The 21,558-nt window shown below is 42.1% G+C and overlaps 2 protein-coding genes and 1 long non-coding RNA gene across 6 annotated transcripts; 2 read left to right on the forward strand and 1 right to left on the reverse strand.

Moving 5' to 3' along the window:
- The first annotated feature begins 1,656 nt into the window (after nt 1–1,656).
- Nucleotides 1,657–9,168, forward strand: LOC117731874 (twinfilin-1-like). The gene is made up of 9 exons (XM_034534402.1): nt 1,657–1,776; nt 3,453–3,533; nt 3,687–3,865; nt 4,849–4,944; nt 5,140–5,244; nt 7,059–7,184; nt 7,676–7,826; nt 7,940–8,061; nt 8,453–9,168. The coding sequence occupies exons 1-9, from the start codon at nt 1,752–1,754 to the stop codon at nt 8,612–8,614; spliced, it is 1,047 nt and encodes a 348-aa protein (XP_034390293.1). The 5' UTR covers nt 1,657–1,751; the 3' UTR covers nt 8,615–9,168.
- Nucleotides 9,169–9,641: 473 nt separating this feature from the next.
- Nucleotides 9,642–15,352, reverse strand: irak4 (interleukin-1 receptor-associated kinase 4). 3 transcript variants are annotated; one of them, XM_034534401.1, is made up of 12 exons: nt 15,232–15,352; nt 14,996–15,094; nt 14,700–14,845; nt 13,745–13,909; nt 12,875–13,038; nt 12,717–12,781; nt 12,304–12,418; nt 12,114–12,223; nt 11,575–11,761; nt 10,976–11,038; nt 10,412–10,576; nt 9,642–10,022 (listed from the first exon to the last, which is right to left on the reverse strand). In XM_034534401.1, the coding sequence occupies exons 5-12, from the start codon at nt 13,004–13,006 to the stop codon at nt 9,960–9,962; spliced, it is 900 nt and encodes a 299-aa protein (XP_034390292.1). In that variant the 5' UTR covers nt 13,007–13,038; nt 13,745–13,909; nt 14,700–14,845; nt 14,996–15,094; nt 15,232–15,352; the 3' UTR covers nt 9,642–9,959. The 3 variants fall into 3 exon arrangements, 2 of the variants coding, with proteins under 2 accessions (XP_034390292.1, XP_034390290.1); XM_034534399.1 differs by having other exon boundaries at nt 14,996–15,349; XR_004609563.1 differs by lacking the exon at nt 9,642–10,022 and having other exon boundaries at nt 10,504–10,576; nt 10,814–11,038; nt 14,996–15,338.
- On the forward strand, nt 15,316–20,073 carry LOC117731875. Of its 2 annotated transcripts, XR_004609565.1 has the most exons (4): nt 15,316–15,426; nt 16,121–16,289; nt 16,412–18,747; nt 19,568–20,073. It is a non-coding gene; the product is annotated as an uncharacterized LOC117731875 (long non-coding RNA). The 2 variants fall into 2 exon arrangements; XR_004609564.1 differs by having other exon boundaries at nt 16,121–18,747.
- Nucleotides 20,074–21,558: the final 1,485 nt, after the last annotated feature.

Below are 21,558 nucleotides of genomic sequence, written 5' to 3' on the forward strand. Positions count from 1 at the left end.
ACTCGCTCCTTTTTCAATGACAGGATTCGCACTCGTATTTTGAAGACGGGTCGACATTGTTTCCGGTGTTGCTCTGTGCGTTGTGACCGGTTCTGACCCAGAGACCTGATATTCCCTCTGGTGACAGGATGATTTTGCTGCTGTAAAATCTATTCATTCATTTATTTATTTATTGACGTGGAGGTGGAGCTATGAGTAGGAGGGACATAGAGCAGAGGCAGGAAGCCCGGTGGCTTCCAGATGTTGCAGGATTTCACGCCAAATGCGATCTGCTGCCACGAGAGGCGGAAATCTCCCCGTTGTCACACATCAGGAACCTAAATCAAAGCGGAAAAATAACGGACTTACTTTAATCATGCTCCAACCACAGTTAAATATGTGAAGAAGCAATCTAATAATGTTTAGTATACCACTGTAGGCTATGCTAATGCCAGCAAAACCCGAGCCGAGAAATAATGTATTTTAACATACGCAATTAAAAGCAGATATCGTTTATCGATTTTTAAAATGAATTTATTAATATTGATTTAAATAAAACTACTTGCTGACTTAATTTTGTTAGCTTCTTGCAGCACATTATTATTATTATTATTATTATTATTATTATTATTATTATTATTATAGTAGAAGGTCCCTAGGCAAAACAACCTCTGTTGGGCTCGATGGATCACCGGTCACAGTAAAAAATCCAGGCCACAAAGAATCCAGGAAACTACCCAGTTTGATCGAGTTTGCTCACTACCTATTTGAGGAATATGCCACATGTGAGCACAATGTAAACTGAAATATAATCTTGAAAAGGTTTTTGACCCATGGCCTCTCTAAAAGACAGGACCACACTATTAGGTAATAAGGCAGGACCCACCCGAGTTGATAATGTATTCAATATACACTTAAGCTAATTTTACATTAATGACGGTCAACCAATCGACACACATGAAACAGGGGTTGTTTGTCACCCTGGGGTCCGAGGTCACAAGGCGTTTGCCTGCTTTGCCCAGTATAGTTATATTTGCGTGGTGGATTGTCTCTACGTATATTTACTGAACTTAAGTACATTTTGTAGATACTTTATTTGAGTATTTTCCATTTACACGTCTACTCCACTATTTTTTATTTGGCCCCTCTCGACTAAGGGCTACAAAAACAAAATGCATTCTTGCAAGTTTATCCATATAAATCAGATAAGATAAGATCAAATAAGATCAAATAAGGATAATCCTTTATTAGTCCCGCAGTGGGGAAATGTACAGGATTACAGCAGCATATGGTAAAGTGCAAACAAGAGACATCATAAAAAATAAAGTATTATAAAAAAGCAATAAAAAACAGTAATACAAATACAGTAAAGAATCCACAATAACTGAAATATGATATCTACAGACAGAATAGCTTATTGCATAGTGTATTTATATTGCACACGGTTGTGTTGTCTACTGGGAGCAGAGCATGGTTGTGCAGCCTGACAGCAGCAGGAAGGACCTGCAGTACTAATATAATATTCTACTTTCTCTCCCACTGACATTTGTATTCTCCTTATTTATTTTGTATTACTTGTCGACTATTAAAACTAGTACTATTAACGAATGACAAAAAAAAAAGTAAACACATAGTTTGACAGTGTCATGTGATCTTGATGTCGATGACGACACACTCGGGGCGGGTCGTGTCGATGTAGTCCACTTCCTGCTTCTCTGCCCTGGTTTCGCCTGAACAGCTGCATCAGCTCCTTTATCCGACGAAGAGACACAATGTCACATCAAACGGGCATTCAAGGTAGACGCTTTTTACAATGCCTCCCCTCGCTGTGTGTTCGTGCGCGCGTGCGACTCCCGGCGCGAGCTTCAAGCACAGTCCGCAAACAATTCATTGCAACGAGAAGCTAGCGTCAAGTTAGCTCGCCACTCGTAGCTAGCTTTGAGCCACCGCGATACGTGTGTTTGTGTGTATGCGCGCGCGCGCGTGTGTGTGTTTGGGGCACTTTGAGGACTGCGAGGTCTAATCCCCGAGTATTTAGCCACTCGTTTCTAAACCACCGTAATCGCGGCTACTTGGTAAATGTTTCACAATGAAGCTCTCTTCCTCTGAATGAACGGGTGACGCCTCGGTTTTAAACAAACTGTTGACCTGACACACCAGCCGATGTTCCCCTTTTACGGATGTGAATAGACACCGGGCGATACCTGCGCGGTGTTTGTTCTAAACACGCAGGGCGTGACGTCCTGTCGGGCAGCAGCAGCAGCTTGCAGCAGGGCAACGTGCACATTATGTCAGTTTAATGACAGACGGGGGAGATGTGCAGATTATACACGTTTCTGTTAACTTCATGCTTCATTCAACATAGTTTTTCTTTAAATATACATTGTCATACAATGCATTGGGTATAATCAGCTGTGTTGTTCCTATGCCCCCCCCCCCTCCCCCCCTTTTCCTTGTCAACATCAGTCACGTTATCAAAGCAGACTTAAGTTTATATCATCCCAAACTCTTAAGATAATTTATTACATGAGGGCAGAGCAGGGCCAAAGTAAGTAAAACACTTTCATTTAAAAAAAAAAAAAAAAATTTAAAAATTGTATTATGCTCTGCTATTTTATTGTATTGTATATATGTAAACATGTTTGCTGCTGCTTCAAAGAAAGTTCCCCCTGGGGATGAATACAGTACATATTGTATCTTATCTTAAAACGGCTTACAATCACACACACACACATACCTGTCTATGGCTGACTAGACTAGAAATGTATATTTAAAAAAAATTATAGTTAATCCCAGTGCTCGAAAGGGACAAAGCCCCTGTGGATAAAACTGCTTATATAATGTATTATGGTATTTAACCACTATAGCTTACATCCGTGTCTGTGTTATAGGAAACGATTCCTTTCTGTGTGATTTTTCTGAAGAACAAAAACAAAAAAACAAAATATATATTATATATTATATATATATATATATATATATATATATATAATATATAATATATTTGTAGTTTACTTGATCCACAGCTTTGGTAGGGTTGTAAGACAGGAAAACTGCCGTCAATATGCTGATTTGAATAGGAAGTAGTGACCTGTTTTATTGTGCCTGCGTTTTGGGGTCAAAGGTGGTCATCCTTCAGTCACATCTGTACCACTGAAGGGTTCCTCAGTAAAACCCAACAACCCTCTGGGTATCATAACAACTTATAAACAATATATTATTTTGCCGTTTCACTGTTCCAGGACTAAATAAAAGTCTGTTTGAAGCCAACATCTAGAAGTATACAAGTTAATAAAGCTCATTCTATGGTCTTTGTATAATGTGTGTTCACAGGTTAGTAGAATTCACAAAACCTTTTGGGTTAAACTCGCTCCCAGGGGCTAAAAGTGGTCATGTAAGCAAGAGTGTGCTGTTGCCGAGCCGGCATCTATTTAGAATAGTTGAAGACTGACGCCTTCTCTGTCTTTTCTCAGCGGGTAATGATGTGAAGGACGTCTTTGCCAGCGCCAGGAGCGGCGACCAATATCGAGTTTTAAAGATTGTCATCGATGGCGGTGAGTAGTGTCCCAGAAGTCCTAATGTTTGCTTACAGCTTCTTCTGCCAAGAAAACGCTCCACTCGTGTGTCTTGTACTCAGAATGACGTTAGAATGTTAACACGTCCGTGCGCTGCTGACAATTTTCTGTTTGCGCACATCTGCTTTCCAGAGCAACTGACGATGGACACCACCAGGAAAGCGTCAAAGAAGTGGGACCAGGAGTACGACTCCTTGGTGCTGCCCCTCCTGGAAGACGACGTGCCCTGCTATATTCTGTACCGGCTGGACTCCAAAAACAACCAGGGCTATGAGTGGATCTTCCTGGCCTGGTCACCGGACACCTCCATTGTAAGAAAACCCAGCCCAGACCGCCTTTTTAATGAATAGTTTTCCATACTTCCCAGCATTTCTCCCCCTCTGCTTTGAGTGTCAGATGGGTGGGGTGACCACATCAAGGAAGGCAATTCTGTGTATGCTGGTGAAAACTGGATACATGTGGACAACAGTGCATTCATTATTTCCGTACAGACCTTGAAATCTAAACAAATGTAGAGATTATGGTCTTTTTCAAAATAACACGGTGCTCGGTCTGAACCTCCCATCGGTGACTTTGAACTTTTAGGTTTCCTTGTCATGCAAATGTATGTTTTTGCGTGTTCTTGACTCGTACAATGTCTCCTAAATCATTGGGATTTTAGTCCCATTCAAACTCGCTGAACCACTTATGGGATAGTGACCGCGATTCGAAATAGCCACGATGGAATAGACGTCTCAATGTTTCTGTCGCAGTGGTGGGAGGAATGTTGCAAGGAGAGATCCGTGCCTGAAATAAAGTGCCACGCAGGATGTTTGCGGCACTGTGTCTGCACGGTGGAATTGCGTTTGAATCCACTTTCTAGCTGCCATAACGGCGCTTAACATTCCTGCCCTTTCGCTCAAAGCCGAGTGCTTCAGGTTGAGGCTTGCCTGGAAGTTGCAAATATCCTTTCACAACCTTGCAGTGCTTGCTGCTCATTTGAGTAAACTATTTGAATAGCCTTAAGTAAAAAGAAGAACAAAGTTTCAATGTGCATTTAAAGGTCCCATGTGGAGTCTTTGACCAGTCATGGTGCTGTGGAGCAATGTTTTAATGAGCGGCTTCCCGTTATCATGAAATGTTGCAATGCAGCAGCAGAGGTAGAGAAGAAGAAAAAGAAGAAGAAGGTTGCTGCCATGTGAAGATGTTGCATCTTGGGTGTAGAATGTTTGCATGAATAAAGGTAACTGATCTACGTCGTGGACAAGCTTTCTAAATATATCGATTCGCCAACCGGTCTTATATTTTCCGACAGGTGCGACATAAAATGTTATATGCTGCCACCAGAGCCACAGTGAAGAAGGAGTTTGGAGGAGGGCTCATCAAGGATGAGATCTTCGGCACCGCAAAGGTTGGTTCTATGACAGCAGCACTTGAACTGATGTTAAAAAGCTCTTTCGTGGCCCCAAGTTTCAGTCCCAAACCTTCAGAAGCCAGAAGTCCAGTTTCAGTCGTATACCTTTTATGGCAACTGACATGAGAAACGATGTATTAATGAGTCCGTCTATATTGCTGTATGATGTGTGAATGTGCTGTTTCCTGTCAGGATGAAGTGACTCTCATCGGATACAGGAAATATCTGACCTTGCAGGCTGCTCCCCTGCCCCTCACTGCTGCAGAGGAGGAACTGAGAAAGATTAAGCTAAATGAGGTACACACACATGCACACGCACACACACACAGACGAGACATTTGTACTTTATTTATTGGTCATCATTTCCATTTTGAGTTCATCGTGTTGTATGGCTTGCGTCTGGCCCGATGTGGGCATGGATTAGGCTGCTTCTCTGTTTCCGTTCTGAAAAGGGATGACACTACGTCATCCTTCGACTTGGAGCTTCTGTGGAGTTAAAAATAGCTCACCTCAGCTCCCAGCAGGCTTCTCTCCCTAATCACGTCTCCTTGTGTGCGAGGAGGTCTGAATCGCATGAGAAGCGGCGTGGAGTATCAATGAAGGCCAGCGATGCGTCCCTTCAAACGGCACAAGGTCAGCGGCAGTGCACCTCTGCATATGCTTGCCCGGCAGTATCAACACAGCGCAAAGATGCTGATGCATTAGAACAGCAGGATGTTGGCAGAGAGGAATCCATTAGGCTTAGCCAGCACACGCACACCCACAGCTCCACAAGAACTCTTGTTTACAGTTCACAAACCCGACTCAGCCCGAGCAACAAAGTGGTTAAAGAAGAGCTCTTTATGGGTGTTCAAATCTATTATTTCCATGTCGGGAGAGCGACACGCAAATTTGAGTACTCGCCGGTGATTTTGCGTAAAAATCACAGGTGCGCTCTGTCATTGTGCTCTTTGCCTTTTGTTGTTTGCAGTGATAAGATAAAGAAACTCTGTAACGTGATATCCATTGCATGCTGCCGATGACGTGAAGGGCTTTAGGGCCGTACCACATGGACTCCACCGGACGGAAAAAAGGAAGATAAAAGGAGAAAAAAAAAACGTTTTACTTTTCAGGCTTCGTGGGGCTCTTTAATATAAATGAACCTCAAGTAAACTGTTGTTCTCTTTGGAGAAACTACCTATTCTAATTGCCGCCGCACACAAACAAGCGCGGCCTTTCTTACCAAATATGGAAGTGCCTTGAGTTGTGCTCTGCCTCTCCAAACGTGTGGTCATTTAAAAGCAGCAGAGCAAATGGTGAAGTGAGGTTTGTGTTTGTCCCACTTGACCAGCTGTTGAAGGAAGATAATATAGCATTAATCTGTACCGCCTAGATGAAAAAAGAGGCTTTGAAATATTTATCATTGCTGGGCCTCGGAGACTGCCTGACTTTTACTAAGCAGATGGATAAAAGGACCGCAATCCCTTTTTGGTATGCGAGGTAGCTAACATCGGAAGCTCAATCATGTTCGCACGGCATTTCATTTTGTGGGAACGGGACTCTAAAAATAGATGCAATCCATCAGCGTAATCCCCCCCCCCCCCCCCCCCCCCCCCCCCCAGCATTTCCACTTTTCCGTGGCGCCTCGTCACCGCGGATACGAACACCTCATGCAATCCTCCAGCTACTTGTTGCGCTTTCCGATAACTCGAGTGAAGAATTTAGATTGTATTTCACCAAACAAGTCGGTATCATGAGTGGAAACCTCACTGACGTAAACATTGATTTGGTTCCCCGTATTACTGAATTTAAAGATCAGAGCTGACCTCCGCAGCATTATGACATAATGTCACCGGCACGATGACGTACCGTCGTACCGTGGCGTGTGTGTATGTCGACACACGCTTGTGAACACGATAAGTCAAGAACATGTTAGACAACACACACTGGATACCACACGTTCCCATTACCACATCTTTGATAGCACTCATGTAAAAGCCACCTACGTGCCAATATTTGCCCAATAATGCACTCATCCGCCTTATTAATATCCTCAGTAATGTGTCCAATGCGGACTGATGCAAAGCTAAAGTGCACTGTGTTTGGTGGTCTGTGTTTTGCGGTGTGTTCAGGTGCAGACGGACATCAGTGTGGACACCAAGCAGCAGACTCTGCAGGGAGTGGCCTTCCCCGTTCACAAAGACGCGGTTGCGGCGCTCGAACGTTTCAGGGACAAAAGAATCAATTACGTACAACTGGTGAGTCCCGAGGAGCAAATCATTACGGAGGAGGTGACCTTTGCTCGATCAATAATTTGATTAGACAAATGAATTCCGTGTCTTTCCCTATATATTTTGTTTGGAGAGATAGAAATGACCAACACAATGAGTTACTCATTTTGCACCAAAAGCCTTTGTTCCTCTCATTGACATTCAAAGGGTTGATGTCACAAGATCCGATCACAATGGGACGGCTGTGGCTCTGCCGCTGCTTTGTCTCGGTTCCTCTCTTTTTGTCTGTTATCCATAAAAGCTTTTAAAGACGGCAGAATGTTTTGTTCCCGACTGCTGATGAGTAAATGTTTAACTCGAACACCTGAGAACAAAGGGAGATGTTTGTTTCTTTGTTTATTTATTTTGATTCACTGTCAAGATTCTGCTAAGTCGTCTGGAATTCAGTGCAGGCACTTCCTGGTCACAAGTGCAAGCTACCAACCTGAAGAGTAACCTTTCATTTCCTTTGTCAACAGGAAGTAGACGCTAAACAGGAGCTGATTCGGTTGTGCAACACTGAGCCGACAGAGTTGAAAGACCTGCCATTGAGAATCCCTAAAGAATCTGCACGTTACCACTTCTTCCTCTACAAACATTCCCACGAAGGCGACTACTTACAGTCCACAGGTGAATAGTTTACGTTAATATGAACGGCTGAAACACGCAGCTGTGTTGTTTCTATGGTACTCTGAATGGTACTCTGTGTCCGCTCCTCTCATTGTTTTTCTTTTCTTTTGCAGTATTCATTTATTCTATGCCCGGGTACAACTGCAGCATCCGAGAGAGGATGCTGTATTCCAGCTGCAAAAATCCCTTGGTGGACATGGTGGAGAACGATCTCCAGCTTGAGATTGAGAAAAAGGTGAGAAACGTTCCGCCATGATAAAAGACCGTGGTCAACACCACACAGATCTTTAGCATTTCTCTTTACAAACTTTAAGCCCTCGAAAACGTGCTTTTAAATCTTGAAATATTTCTGAATTAACATAATGAGGTATAATTCATCATTTAATTGTGCTTTGTCAGCAGTATATGCATGTGTTTGATCTAGAGCTGCAACAATTTGTCACCTGAAGGAAGATTTATCAACTATTTCGATAATTAATTGTCAATTGACTGTTTTGAAGCTTTTTTTTTTTTTTAACTATTAGCCTCTATGGGAAAGTAAATTCATGAAGGTAGAAGCTTATTTGTCGAAAAGAGCATTAAGTTTAAGTCGATTCTGCGTCTCATATTTCTTTGTCCGTTTACAGTTGGAGATCGACGATGGGGATGAGTTGACTGGTGACTTCCTGTACGAGGAGGTGCATCCCAAGCAGCACGCACACAAGCAGGCCTTCGCCAAGCCCAAGGGCCCCGGGAAGAGGGGGGGCCGCCGCATCACCCGGCCACCCGCAGAGGAGGAGCAAGATTAAACAGGCCACCTCCACCCCCGGAGCACGCTGCACAGTGGAGCATTCCTGCGATTGGGGGGAAATCATATTTGACACGCTTGTTTATTAAAAGAATAAAAAAAACAACAACAACTACAAAGTTCCCCAGAGACCCAACTATGCACGCCAAGGACAACTGAGCAATGTCACACTTCAGAAGTTCCATTTGTAGCTTGCCAAATGGAAACATATGTATGTATGTTAGCACAGTCGCAAGAACTAATTTACAATGATTCAAAGAGTCCCAAAAAAAGTGTTAGTGCGACTAATGTGAACTTGCGCCAATATGATAAAATCCCTCATTTTGAGTTCACGTGCTCAAATTCTTAACTTGCATTCCTTAAGACTATGTCAATTAATGTTTCCGTGTCTAATGTGTTGAACATTCGTCTCCTACTGTTTGTGCGACGCGGTGCTCCAAAGCAGAACATATATAATTATCCCACTTGCGTCTTATTGATTTAACAGTGCATTTTATATTGGAAAATTGACTTCTTTTTTGATATAACTGTGGTTTACATGAACAAAAAAAAAAATAATCATCTGCTGAGAAACTTATTTTTCTATGCAAGTGCTGTATATGTACATACTGTAGCTGTGTGATGCTCTATGATTAAGAAGCAGTCAGGTCTGTTCTGGTGATTGTGTGTCGGGGAGGATCACAGTGGAAAGAACGTACTTCCAGAAATATTACATCCACACTCGTCAGATTTCACTAAGAGGAAGCTACTCAAACTGGTTCCCATACAAGAGGGCGAAGCAAGCGGATAGGAAAGGGAATACTAGAAGTACCTTGATCAAAATGTTGCCACATCCACTGGTCTACTGATTATTATTATTGTTAGGCTAACTACTAAGCTCACCTCATATTTGAAGGGGAAATCCTTTCCTTTATATTCATACTGTGTCATTCTAATAGAAAAAAAGTCATGTTTGGTCTTATTTGTTTTCTTACAAATCTTTCTTTTAAAGAAAAAAAAATAAAATATTTAAATCACTCATTTTCTGCTTCATTCATTTTTTTTTTATTCTTTGACAATAAATACATGACAGAATAATTGCTTTCGGTATTTTTAAGCCCGACAAAATAGCCTCACAGAATGCTGTAGAAAAACTGTTACTAAGTTGCATTCCTCTTACAGTAAATCATTAAAAACAAGATTTTTTTTTTTTTAAATGCAGGAAGAAAAAAAAAAATATTGATGTAAAAAAACCTTTTTGGTCAGTCATAGTAAAAAAGTCATTAATTTCTCTAAAGGTTGTGAAGAAAAATGATTTGTCAGTGTGTGCACCGTGACTAAAGCGGGCTCAGAAATCTTTTTCCGCTTCATTCCTGCGCCTTAAAATCCAGCAACATGCTTTTGACAACTCCTTTAAGCTCCAGCAGGACCTGTTAAGACAGATATGAATATGAATTACTAACATACTGTCAACAAATGAGTAAAACCTGACATCAGATACAGAAAACATAGAAAAATAGAAAGGATCGAAGCAAATCTCACGCTATATTTATTATTCTCGTATTCGTCACTGTTGTTTCACGGTTCTTTGTGTCCTGACATCGGCCCTCTACCAAATAATAACTACAACATAACATCTGAAGGCCAAATATATTTTTGCTTTGTCATACAATTAGTCCCAAAATGATAAATGTGCCCAGATTTATGAGTGCTCCTGGGTCTGACAATACAGCTATTTGGCTCAAGGTGACACAGAAGAAGAAGAGCCGATGCCAACAGCAGCAGCTGAAACCTTTCATCTTAATAAATCTGCCGCTACCTGTTTGATGAGCGGCCGTCTGTTTTTCCTGTCGTGGAGGCAGTTACAGGCCAAAGAGTAGACACTGTCCACCTGGCTCAGGTCCCAGTCTCCCATCGTTTTGTCCAGGAAGTCCTCAAAGGTCAGCTCCTCGTCTTCATCATCTATATCATACCTCATCTCCATCTGGGAGAGGGGGCGGGGGCATCACACTACAGGTGACTGAAGGCAGACCTTAAAAACTGGCGTGCATATAATATATATATATATATATATATATATATATATATATATATATATATATATATATAATGTATATAATATATATATTCTTTTTTCTTTTCTTTTTTTTAAATATATATATATATATATATATATATATATTTATGTATATATAAAATATTGCTTAAATGTGTGTTTTACCATTTGGATGCTGCAGCACAGAGGAAACTGGCTCAAATCCTCTTAAAAGGGTGACTCACTGATAATGTGGCCTTGCTAATTAAATGCACAGTCTTTAATGCGCTGTAATTGTAACCTGTAGCTTGAAGGATACGCAGTGAAAGCCCCTTTTGTGCCGCTCACCAAGAACTGCGGCTCGCGCTTTTCATCGACTGGCGGGAGTCCAGACAATATTTCCAACAGCACCTGTGGATGCAGAGAGTCGGGGGGTCAATCGCATGGCGCCGGACGACAGGAAACCTCCGTTCCTCCAGCGTGCGCCAGGTAGCTGCACAGACACTGCAGTGTTTCCGCAGCTGTCCTCCTAAGTCATATACGCTGTACATACTGCACTATGTGGAAGGTCAGGTGCTTTTATACACTGCTGATCCCATAAAATGGATCATATATTCGATATGTACAGCTGCTAATACAGTACACCTGTGGTACTCAATTGATTTAGAATCCTTAGTAGAAAATAATGACAGATGATACGTAACAAAGAGCTCTATTTTCACAAACAGGAAGAAATGTACACCGTAATGTTTATGTCCGGCGATTATGCGCGTGTCAGTACTTTGATAAAACTTTGCACTCCAACTAAACTGCAGAGTCGTGTTCTATATTTTCCCTGACAGTTGCAGTTTCTCCTTTCCTGACATAATATCCCCCGTCTGTGTGTGCGTGCACGCTTGTGTGTGTGAGTGTGTGTGTGTGTGTGTGTGTGTCTGCAGGAAGCCTACCACTCCAAAGCTGAAGACATCAGATCGAGGTGTGATCTCTCCTCGGAGTGCCTCGGGTGCCATGTACGCACGGGTACCCACAATCCTCTCCGTCATCATGGTGGTCGACGTGCGCTTGGCCGACGCTCTCGTCAGCCCAAAGTCGGAGATCTTTGCCACAAATGTTTCATCCAACAAGATATTTGCACTGACGAAGGAGAAGAAAAAGTACATTCGGAGCCCAGAGAGCCGTGAAACATCAGGACTACCTCGTGAAGTGGGAGTCGATCTCCCCCCCCCCCCCCCCCCCCGCCCCCCAAAAAAAATTAGTATATTCCCCAAATGTGGAACTATTGCTTTACGAAAAAGATCATTTAAAAAGGGCGAAAGGTGTCACATTTAAGGTCACGAACGCGGAGGAGAACGGCCGATAAATACTACCGCAGAGTCATTTGTCTCGGGATTGCATGTCGATCGTAACCTTTCCCGCTAAAGACAAACGCCAGATGTAAGTTTGTGTTTTTCTTTTTCGTCCACTGGGAAAAGGGGCTGTCATATACCTCTTGACATCTCTGTGGACATGATGGTTGCTGTGCAGGTACTCCAAGCCTCTCGCTGTCCCTTCAGCTATCAAGGATCTCTGTCGCCATGACAACGGCAGACTTCCCTCCTGAAAAAGGGGACAAAAAGTATACGATCGAGTGATCTAAGTGCTGGAAAGTCAGAGTGTGTGGTGACGATGGTGCTTACCAAGCGAGCCAGGCGGTCTAGCAAAGACCCATTGACCATGAGGGCGTACACCAAACACGGGTGCTGTCCATCACAGGAAAATCCCACCATGTCAACCAGGTTTTCATGTTTCAACCTGTGGGAAATATATGCATCATTATGTTAACTTATGTTGGGGCTGAAAGAAATAATAGGACATTTTGGGAAATGACCTTATTAAAACTGAAGGTATTTGTTTGTCCCAGACTGCCCTTTCGAGGAAACCTCTTTTAATGCTTCCTCGCTCTTAAATTCCATCACTTTGATAAGGAGGTCTTGCTTTCAGACGCAGCATGTCTGCTCTAGCTAATAAAACAAAAAAGGGTTATGAGGTGGCGGTGAGTCACTCAAAACCAACCTGATGAACAAGGACGAGGACAGAGGACAAAACGTACGCTTTCAGGGTCTGGATCTCTTGGTTGAACTGCACTCGCAGCTCGTCCACCGAGATGTCGTCCATCTTAAATGAGATGGTATTTTTTTTTTATTACGTTGTAATTTAAGTGAGATCTGCATCGAGTATTGATATCGGCACGACAATATTTTCACCTACTGGATTGAGCTTTTTCACGGCAACGGGCTTGTCGTTCAGGAGGCCTTTGTACACGGTGCCGAAGCCTCCCTCTCCCAGTAGGCGGCCGCCGTCTGAGATGGGACGGTCATCAAAATTGCCTGTAATCCTCATCAGCTCATTGTAGAAGAAACTGGAGAAGCTGACTGAGAGACACACAGAAACTGTTGTGGTTAAAGGTCCCATTGCTGCCACCTGCTGGTACATCTTGGAAACATCCATTTTTTTTTTCTCACAGAACCGGCATCATTTATCATTTTGCCTCTGCGGAAATTAGATAAAACAAATGTTAAACATCTAAATGCTTCTTCCTCCACTACTTTTAGAAGTAAATGCCAGCTCTCAATGCTTTATTTCAAACATATCTTGTTATCTGTTTCCGTATTATTCTTATTGTTTTTAACTTATATTATTGTTGGGTATTTTATTCCATTGTATTGTTGTATGATTTGTAATTTATCTGTAATATTTTTTCTGATTCACCCATCTAACGCACTTTGTAACTTTAAATTTAGCATTATTATTATTATTATTATTATTATTATTATTATTATTATTATTATTATTATTATTATTATTATGTTGTAATGTTATCAACCCAAATTCTTCTTCCTTACACAAAGGGGATATGATATTTTAATAAAAGTCAAAACATGCACATACGGTAATCAAAAATGAAGTTGAGGTTTTCAACTGACAATGACAGTCTGTTTAATGCCATATGCTTCACAACCTCCTCTCATACACAGATTACCACGACTACAGTAAATAAATAAAAAAAAGCCATATTCAATGCAAATTCATCCTAAAATATAGAGCAACTGAGTTTGCAGGGGAAAGAAAGTGCACCACCTGTGTGTCCTGGCTCACTGCTCTCCAGTGGAATCTGTGGCTGCAGAACAGAGAGTTCAGGAGGCGGCCGGGTCTCCGTCTCTTCCAGTAGTCGAGTTTCAAGCAGACTGTTTGTTTTCACAGCTGGAGAGGCCGGCTGAGTCTCTGGAGAGACGGCCTCTTCCTCTGTGTGGGGACAAAACAGAAGACAGCACGCTATTTTGTTGATACTCAAGAGAGTGGATTTAATACCTTAAAATGGTTGGAATTACTTTGTCAGATGGACATTTACACATTATCATATTTCCGACACAAACAAATAAATAATGCACGTATAAGAAGCTTTTATGATGTGCATTTCTATGTATATGTTAAGTATATAATACTCCCCCCGCCCACTTTTTTTTTTATTTCTATAGTAGGCTATTAATGTATGTCATTGTGTAATCCCACATGAAACAGGTCACTTCATTATATGACACACCAAAAAAGTCAGTTTTCTGTTTGGATATTCAGTATTTGTATGTTTTTTTTCTCATTTCTTCCGCCATCAATTATGAAAGCAGTTCTTTTTTTTCATGGTAAAGTTGTACCAATAAATTGTTGTCGTAGTTTTGCATCTCATTAAACTGGGATCTTGACCTTTAAGGTCCATATTATGACCTAGTAAAGTGTGTGTCTACCTGCCTGTAGACTGTAGATGGAACATCTGGAACGAAACCTGAGTATGACATTCAAGCCTTTTCTACTTGATGAGTCCATGACAAATAAATGTAGTATATATCTATTTGATAAGCACATGTGTCTACTTAGTTACTTAAATCATTGAACAGAAGTATCTGAAAAATAGAAGATTGGATGTCTGTTTTGATGAACATGGTGTAAGTGTAAGTGTGACCATTGGCTGTAAATAGGATTATAGGCGTATTATGTAAACTGTGATTCTTATATTGTCATTTTTTCACACAAAAAATACCAGGTAGCAGGACACTAGCAGCAGCCAATAACTTGTGACTCCTCAAAATGTCCACAAGTTCCCCCACTGTACTGTTAGTGGTGCCCCAGTCAACCAGCAGCTCCACTGTGGGACTTTTACCCTGTGCAACAAGGCCTTCGAACCTCCTGGAAATTAAGAATACAGGAGATAAATAAATAGATGGATGGATAGATAAATAGATGGATGGATAGATACTAGCATGCTCCATCTAAACTGAAGCAATACAACAATAAATACATCTGCATCTGCTGTGCCACCGGCTTAGGATCACCTACCTGACATGAAGCTGAGAGTACCTCAAATCGCCACTCGGCTTCCGTATCGCGGTAATAACATCTTTCCACCGGTCCTGGGGGTCCAAAAAGTCGGACAACCTGCGACGTAAACTATAACTGAGGCTGCGAATGTAAGTGGCGGAAGTTACTGAGTTATTCATTCTACGAGGAGAAAATGTACACAACCCCACTTTGTGTTTTGTCTGACAGTTATACCGACATGGTATTCAACTTACACCGCAAGTTATAGGAGCGTTAGTTATCCGCCATTAAGTGAAAGCAGAACAATGGCAAACGGATATTTTGCTCGCAGTCTCGTAAAGTGTGTATTTCCCATATTGAGCAACTTCCCCAAACGTAACACCAGCAGCCCCGTCATACTTTAGTCTCCACCTTCAACGCGGAAATACAAGCGGTGACCGGAAGTCGCGGTAAGAGCACAAGTTGTAATACACCCTGTAGATGTATTTATTTTATTTTAACTAGGAGGCAACAGAACAATAAAAAAAGAGAAACAGAGAGATATATCTTGTGCTTCGCTACATAACTTACTTGAAGTATGACACTGCCCTCTGGTGGACATCATTAGGAATATACTTTTTCAACCACCTTGAGTTTATGATATTTTTTCAAGTTATTATGACAGTACTTTCTTTAAGCGGATTAATGTGAAAAGTGTGAGTCTTTGTTCGATAACAAAACCCGTTATGACGCAACCATACCACACGTGCTACAATGTCCTCCTGTGAACTTTTGTGTTAATTGCACCTGCGGTGAGGAGGAAGGATTCAGATGTTGTGTCTAAGTAAACTTATGAAGTATTGGTAACAAAATGCACCAACAATATTAAAAGTACATTTACTGATTATTCAGAATGACCCCATCAGAAGGCACTCATTACCCCATAATAACAACACAAGGACAGGATTTTAGAACACTTTGCAAACTTGCTAAAATCTATATTGAAATATCATATTGAGATATAAGTGTTCATACTTTTTGCCATGATAGGAAATAATTTAGTTCAGGTGATGATTTTTTAGATGTTTCCACACTTTGATTAGAGGACACCTGTGGTTAATTTAATTTGATTGGCCCTGATTTGGACTCCTGTCATGTCTGAAGGAAACGTGTACCGTCCCAACGGGGAGGCACGGTGGCAGCAACATCCTGCTGTGGGGAGGAGAACCTAATCAAACATCCCGGTAGAGATCTGGAGTTGGTCGGTCCACCGACGGCTCCCATCCAAACCTGACAGAGCTTGAGGGGATCTGCATAAAATCCCTAAATCCAGGTGTGTAATGCTTGATGCGTCACACCCAAGAAAAGCTGAGGCTGCTATCGTTGCCACGGGTCTTAGTTTTTAGTTCAGCAAAAGACATCTAAAATCCTGCTTTTCACTCCGTCACAATGCAGATTTACGAGGGGGAAAAATAAGTGAAACAACTCTTGGAAAGAAGAGTGGACATGCAGCTGTGCTGTTTCGGCAAGAAAACCGATGTAATAAATTATCAGACTTAATCTAACTGATGTAACACTTTAGAACAGTTGTGGCACTAAAGATGAAACTTTGGAACCGCTTTGATTCTGCTTATTATGTTAGCAGTACTTTCCTGAGTTGTATGATTGGCTGATTTATATAAAAAAATTTAAAAAACGGGTAAGACGTGTACAACTCTGTACTTTTATTACCTGAGCGGGTCACTTGGTTCAGCTAAAACCACGGGCCATGCTGGCAAAGTACACCAAACACTTGACAAGCGGAAAACCCTCCCTGACTCATTCTCCTCTTTCAAATGTTAAAGCTGCATGAAATAAAATAACTCCTCAAACCCAACCCATATGAAAGATCCGCCAACAAATGAAAGCATTTTCTCTAAAGTGCATAGAGTGCATTTACTCTTTATGTGTAGCAGCGATTCTTGATCTGTTTATGGCGTACTAGTTGCTATTTACACAGTGTTTGTTGAATTGCGATCAGTTCCATGTGTGTGTGTGTGTGTGTGTGTGTGATGTATATTATATTAAAAAAATGATCCATGTGAAAGCATTTTATTTGAGTGAAATCACAGCTAAAATCCCAAACCTAAATAAACCAAGCAGACGCATTGAAATACAACGAAGACACTCTGTGATGCTGCACATGGAGTGAAAAGCAATTTCAAAAAGCAATTTCAAAAGCCGTATTTTTCATAATACGGATTTGTGCGCTAGTTTTTTAGAAAAGCAGTATGAAGTTAGTGGAAAACGCTGATCAAAAGCATATGGCTTATGGAACAAAAGCCCCCACAACACACGCAAAAACAATCCTTTTAATGACACGTTTGCTTTTGAAGAAAGTCGGACAAGCGATCTTTCGATATGGTTTTTCACAAACGAGCATGATTTCAGTTCATCCTCGAGCAAACACAGTGGTGATCTAAGCAGAGAGTCCACTGTCACATGGCACACAGGCCTGCTTATTATGTTTCAGGTGGATGACCCTAAGCATGATGCTCTGCCTCATAAAAGCTCTCATGTAATTCTTTAGTGAGTCATAAACTCAGAGAGGCCGCAAGTCCCTAATGGACTTTTTTTTTCTTTTTTTATATCGTCTGACAATGCAGGCACATGGCCTGAATTACATAAAAAGGAGACTTCTCCACATGTGTAAACAAACTGCAATTAATTTATTTTGGCTGGAACAGCGTAATGAGCCATTACTGCAGTTGTGGCAGCCAAGAGTGTGTCTCCTCTTTATTCCTGTTGTTTACTACATAATCATAAAATCATGCCTCACAAGAACGCTTGTGGGTGCATTGTGTGTGTGTGTGTGTGTGTGTGTGTCTGCTACATTGGGGTGTAAACACAAGCCAGACGGGGTGAGCAGTTGGGTGTGATGTTTGTAATGTAAAGATGTTGCCTGGTCTCCCAGTGACCTTCAAAGGGGCCTCACGTTTGACGAGGACCTGCGACCACAAGCCACTGAGCTCTCAGATTAAGTGTGTGTGTGTGTGTGTGTGTGTGCGTGTGTGTGCGTGTGTGCGTGTCATTGCATCTGCTGGTGTGGGATCGCCCTCACACCTGTGCACAGGAGATTCTTTGAAGTGCCTAATCGTCTCCTGCATGCCTCCTCTAACCTTGTTGGCAGGATCCCAACGCCGCACACACAGTTCACACGCAGAGATGGGGAGCACGGAGAAACTGGGCTCTCCTGTGGTGAGCCGGGAGATGGAGTGAGCTGATGGGGAGGGAGGGAGGGAGGAGAGAGACGAAGTAGCAAAAACAGAAAAGTGCAAAAAGAGAGAGAGCGAGAGAGAGAGAGAGAGAGAGAACACACAATACCTATGAGAGTGGAGAAAAAAGGGCGAGAGGATCTGAGGAAAGGTGGGAGGAAGGTTGCGAGGGAAAGCGGAGAGGGAGGTCCCCCCACGGTTTGGGAACAAGAGCGCAGGCCGGAGAAGTGCCAGAGTGGCTTAAATCACCAGGGAGAAACTCTGCAGGTGGAGGAAGTGATCAGAGGAAGTCATATGATGTCCAGGAACCCTCCAGCGTAAACGAGGACAGATGAGCTGAGAGCTGCTACGAGACACAACAGGCCAGCTTCATGCCTCTCATCTACTATCATTACACGTCTGTTGTTCTGGCAATCTTTCAAAAGACCTTTTTTTGTTTTTAAAGGTATAACCCAAATCCTCAAAAAGACTCTGCTGGCCCAAAATATTCCGTTTTGCACACAATGAAGAAGTTGAAAGTAAGAAGGTAATCCAAAGGTGGGTGGTGCCCGATGTGACGTATATTTGATTCAATTCACACAACGAAAGAAGAGTTTATCTCCACGAGTCAACGCCACACGGGCAATGTGTACAGTCGCTGTGATGAATTAGCAGTCTCGTCGCGTCGTGTAACAGTTCACCCGGCTCATCGGAGGTCTCCCACGTCGGAATTCAAATGAGCCAAATGAATGGGAGGACCCGCATGGGGGCACAGAGAGGAGCAACGGGGGGTATGGGCCCAGCACCGGGGTCGCATAGAGGAGCCTCAATGTATGTCTGCGTGCCCACTGCCTGTCCACACAAGGCTTTGAGCCCTGATGGACACTGAGAGTTTACTGCTGGGAGTCTCCTCTCGAACTGGAACACTGTTGAGTCAGTTTCATGTCTTTTTTTAAAGTTTTTTTTCTTCTAAAGGAAACCCCCTGGGATTCTACAGCAGTTTATTAGCTTTAGTTTTGAATGGGCTTTATCGCCATACCAGAACATTCACAGCTGCGTTTACACTACAATAAGAGCCCGACCACGCCGTCCAATGTTTAGTGTGCTGGTTTTGTTCCAGTGAGAAGAGCGTAGTTACCTGTGTGACACATAGAGGGCAGTAGTGGCTAGCAACTTCCTCTAATTGACCATTTGTGATTAACATTAACACATGCTTAGACTTGCAGAACACCGGATATGGATCAAACAATCACATGGCAACAATCTCCGAAAACAAAATGTAATTTTATGCAGAGCCTACAAATGACTGTGGTTCGTGTAATGCGAGGCAATATGGCTCGAGTCAGAAATTAAGCCCGTTCTCATTTCTCCTCTTTAGGTTGTTGCTCATCCAGGAAAATATCTGTAGCAGCTGTTTGCTCCTCCAGTCTTTTCCCTGGGCCTGTGACACACACACACACACACACACACACACACACACACACACACCAACAGCTCATCGGGAGTCGACATCTAAGGGAGGATCTGGCGGCATCTTGAGTGGCAGCTCGCCGTTGCGTCGCACTTGAGTGGTCACCGACACTGCCTGATTGCAGGAGGTTGCCCTCTCATATTCCCTCAAAAAAAAATCTCTGGCCACAATCCCAAAATGATCTGTCCAGCCGAGCGCACCAGCATGAGGAAGAGAACAAAAAAAAGAAAAGAAAGAGGAATGCCTCCCCTGGCATCTCCACTGCTCGAAGGCTTCTTGTTAGTCGGCTGTATTCTGGAACGTCTGGCAAGAGGCCACGAGTCGTGCAATGCAACTAAGCCATGCACGCAAGCACCTGAATCTAACACGGCAAGACATATGGACACACACCTCGAGATGCATTGATTGTATTTTTATATCGGTCATTCATTCATTTTAAAACACGGGGGGGGGGGAGAGGGGGCGGGGGGGGGGGGGGGGGGGATGCAACTATAATATACATTGTACATTTGCTGTAACTACTACTAACGTGTCTTCGTAGAGACGTCAGATAGACTCGATCCGATGAAAACAGCCAGAGATTGCACTCTGTTCCCATTTTTAATTGTGATGACTGCAAGTTCCTCAAGGCCACGCTAGCCTTGAATGTCGTAAGCCCAGACCGTGGCGTATTGTCATTGAAAACATATGCATGTTTAAAAGTGAAGAAAATAAGAACATTGTGATGGCTTGGAGGATTTGGGTATGATGACACATTCACCCGTGGACGTGTTTCATGATAAAAAAATTTTAAAAACCCATCAAGCATTGGGTAATCCACTGAGATGAATGGATCTAATCCAAGATGTTTGATGCCGTGGTCCTGACCTCCATTTCTTTCTGGTAAACCTATTAAACTAAGGTTATTTCTCACTGTTTTCCACGTTGTCTAGCTTAAGTTAGTTGTTTCCTGCCTTGATGCCGATACAGATCTAATGAAGGATATAATAGGTCAGCGGTGGAATGTAACTAAGTACATTAACTCAAGTGCTGTACTCGAGTACACATTTGAGGTACTTTCAATGCAACTTTATACTTCTACCCCTCTACATCTCCGATGTAAATATTGTACTCCATTACATTTGTCTCTGCGAACTTTAGTTACTTTTCAGATTACACTTTTAAAAAAAATTTTTTATACTTTCCCCGTTCAGTGAATAGCACATTTGGTGATTTGAATGTTTCTGATAAACAGAGATTAAGTGTTCCTTTATGTGTTGAGATTCTCCAACTTCTTTAAATAAACTATTTGGATTAGACAAACAAAGCTGAAAATAAAGTTTTTTTCTGAGCTCACGAGAAGTAGACAAAGAGGATTTTATAGAATAGGATGCACTGCCGTTTATTAAACTACTTATAACGGTATATAAAAGAGTTATATTTTGCACAACCGTCAACATCCACAGCAGTAAAATGCAATATATGAATGCAGCATATAGAAACTAAATAATAATAATAATAATAAAAATAATAAAACATAAATAAATAGTACTTTTGCTAATAACACTTACATACTTCTACTTGAGTAAGATTTAGAATGCAGGACTTTTACGTTGTAGTGAAGTATTTTCACAGTGCGATATTAATACTTTTACTTAACTAAAGGATTGAAATACTTTACTTCTTTTGTTTACTTTAATCAACAATTGTTTGCACTTCATAAACGTGAGTCTCTCTGCTACAAACCTGTATCTATGTATTGTCTGTACACAATGCCACAAGGCCTCACTTCCCTGTGGTCAAAGCTCTCGTTGAGCCGATAACCTTCATTGTTTGGATCCAGATTTCTATTGTGTGGGCTCGCCAAGATATAGCTGGGGCGTAATTCATGGGAATGGGGGGGGGGGGGGGGGGCTGCT

This window comes from Cyclopterus lumpus, chromosome 6 (genome assembly GCF_009769545.1).
Source record: "Cyclopterus lumpus isolate fCycLum1 chromosome 6, fCycLum1.pri, whole genome shotgun sequence".
Lineage (NCBI taxonomy): Eukaryota > Metazoa > Chordata > Actinopteri > Perciformes > Cyclopteridae > Cyclopterus > Cyclopterus lumpus.

What these genes read in the sequence shown, in the direction of transcription:
- irak4 (XM_034534399.1), bottom strand. Translation starts at nt 15,156, where the DNA reads ATGAATAACTCAGTAACTTCCGCCACTTACATTCGCAGCCTCAGTTAT. An exon ending in ATGTCTTCAGCTTTGGAGTG is followed by an intron (nt 11,039 to 11,574) that starts GTAGGCTTCCTG and finishes CTGCATCCACAG; the next exon opens with GTGCTGTTGGAAATATTGTC. An exon ending in GACGGCCGCTCATCAAACAG is followed by an intron (nt 10,023 to 10,411) that starts GTAGCGGCAGAT and finishes CTGTCTTAACAG; the next exon opens with GTCCTGCTGGAGCTTAAAGG.
- LOC117731874 (XM_034534402.1), top strand. Translation starts at nt 1,752, where the DNA reads ATGTCACATCAAACGGGCATTCAAG. An exon ending in GGTCACCGGACACCTCCATT is followed by an intron (nt 3,866 to 4,848) that starts GTAAGAAAACCC and finishes ATTTTCCGACAG; the next exon opens with GTGCGACATAAAATGTTATA. An exon ending in GAAAGATTAAGCTAAATGAG is followed by an intron (nt 5,245 to 7,058) that starts GTACACACACAT and finishes CGGTGTGTTCAG; the next exon opens with GTGCAGACGGACATCAGTGT.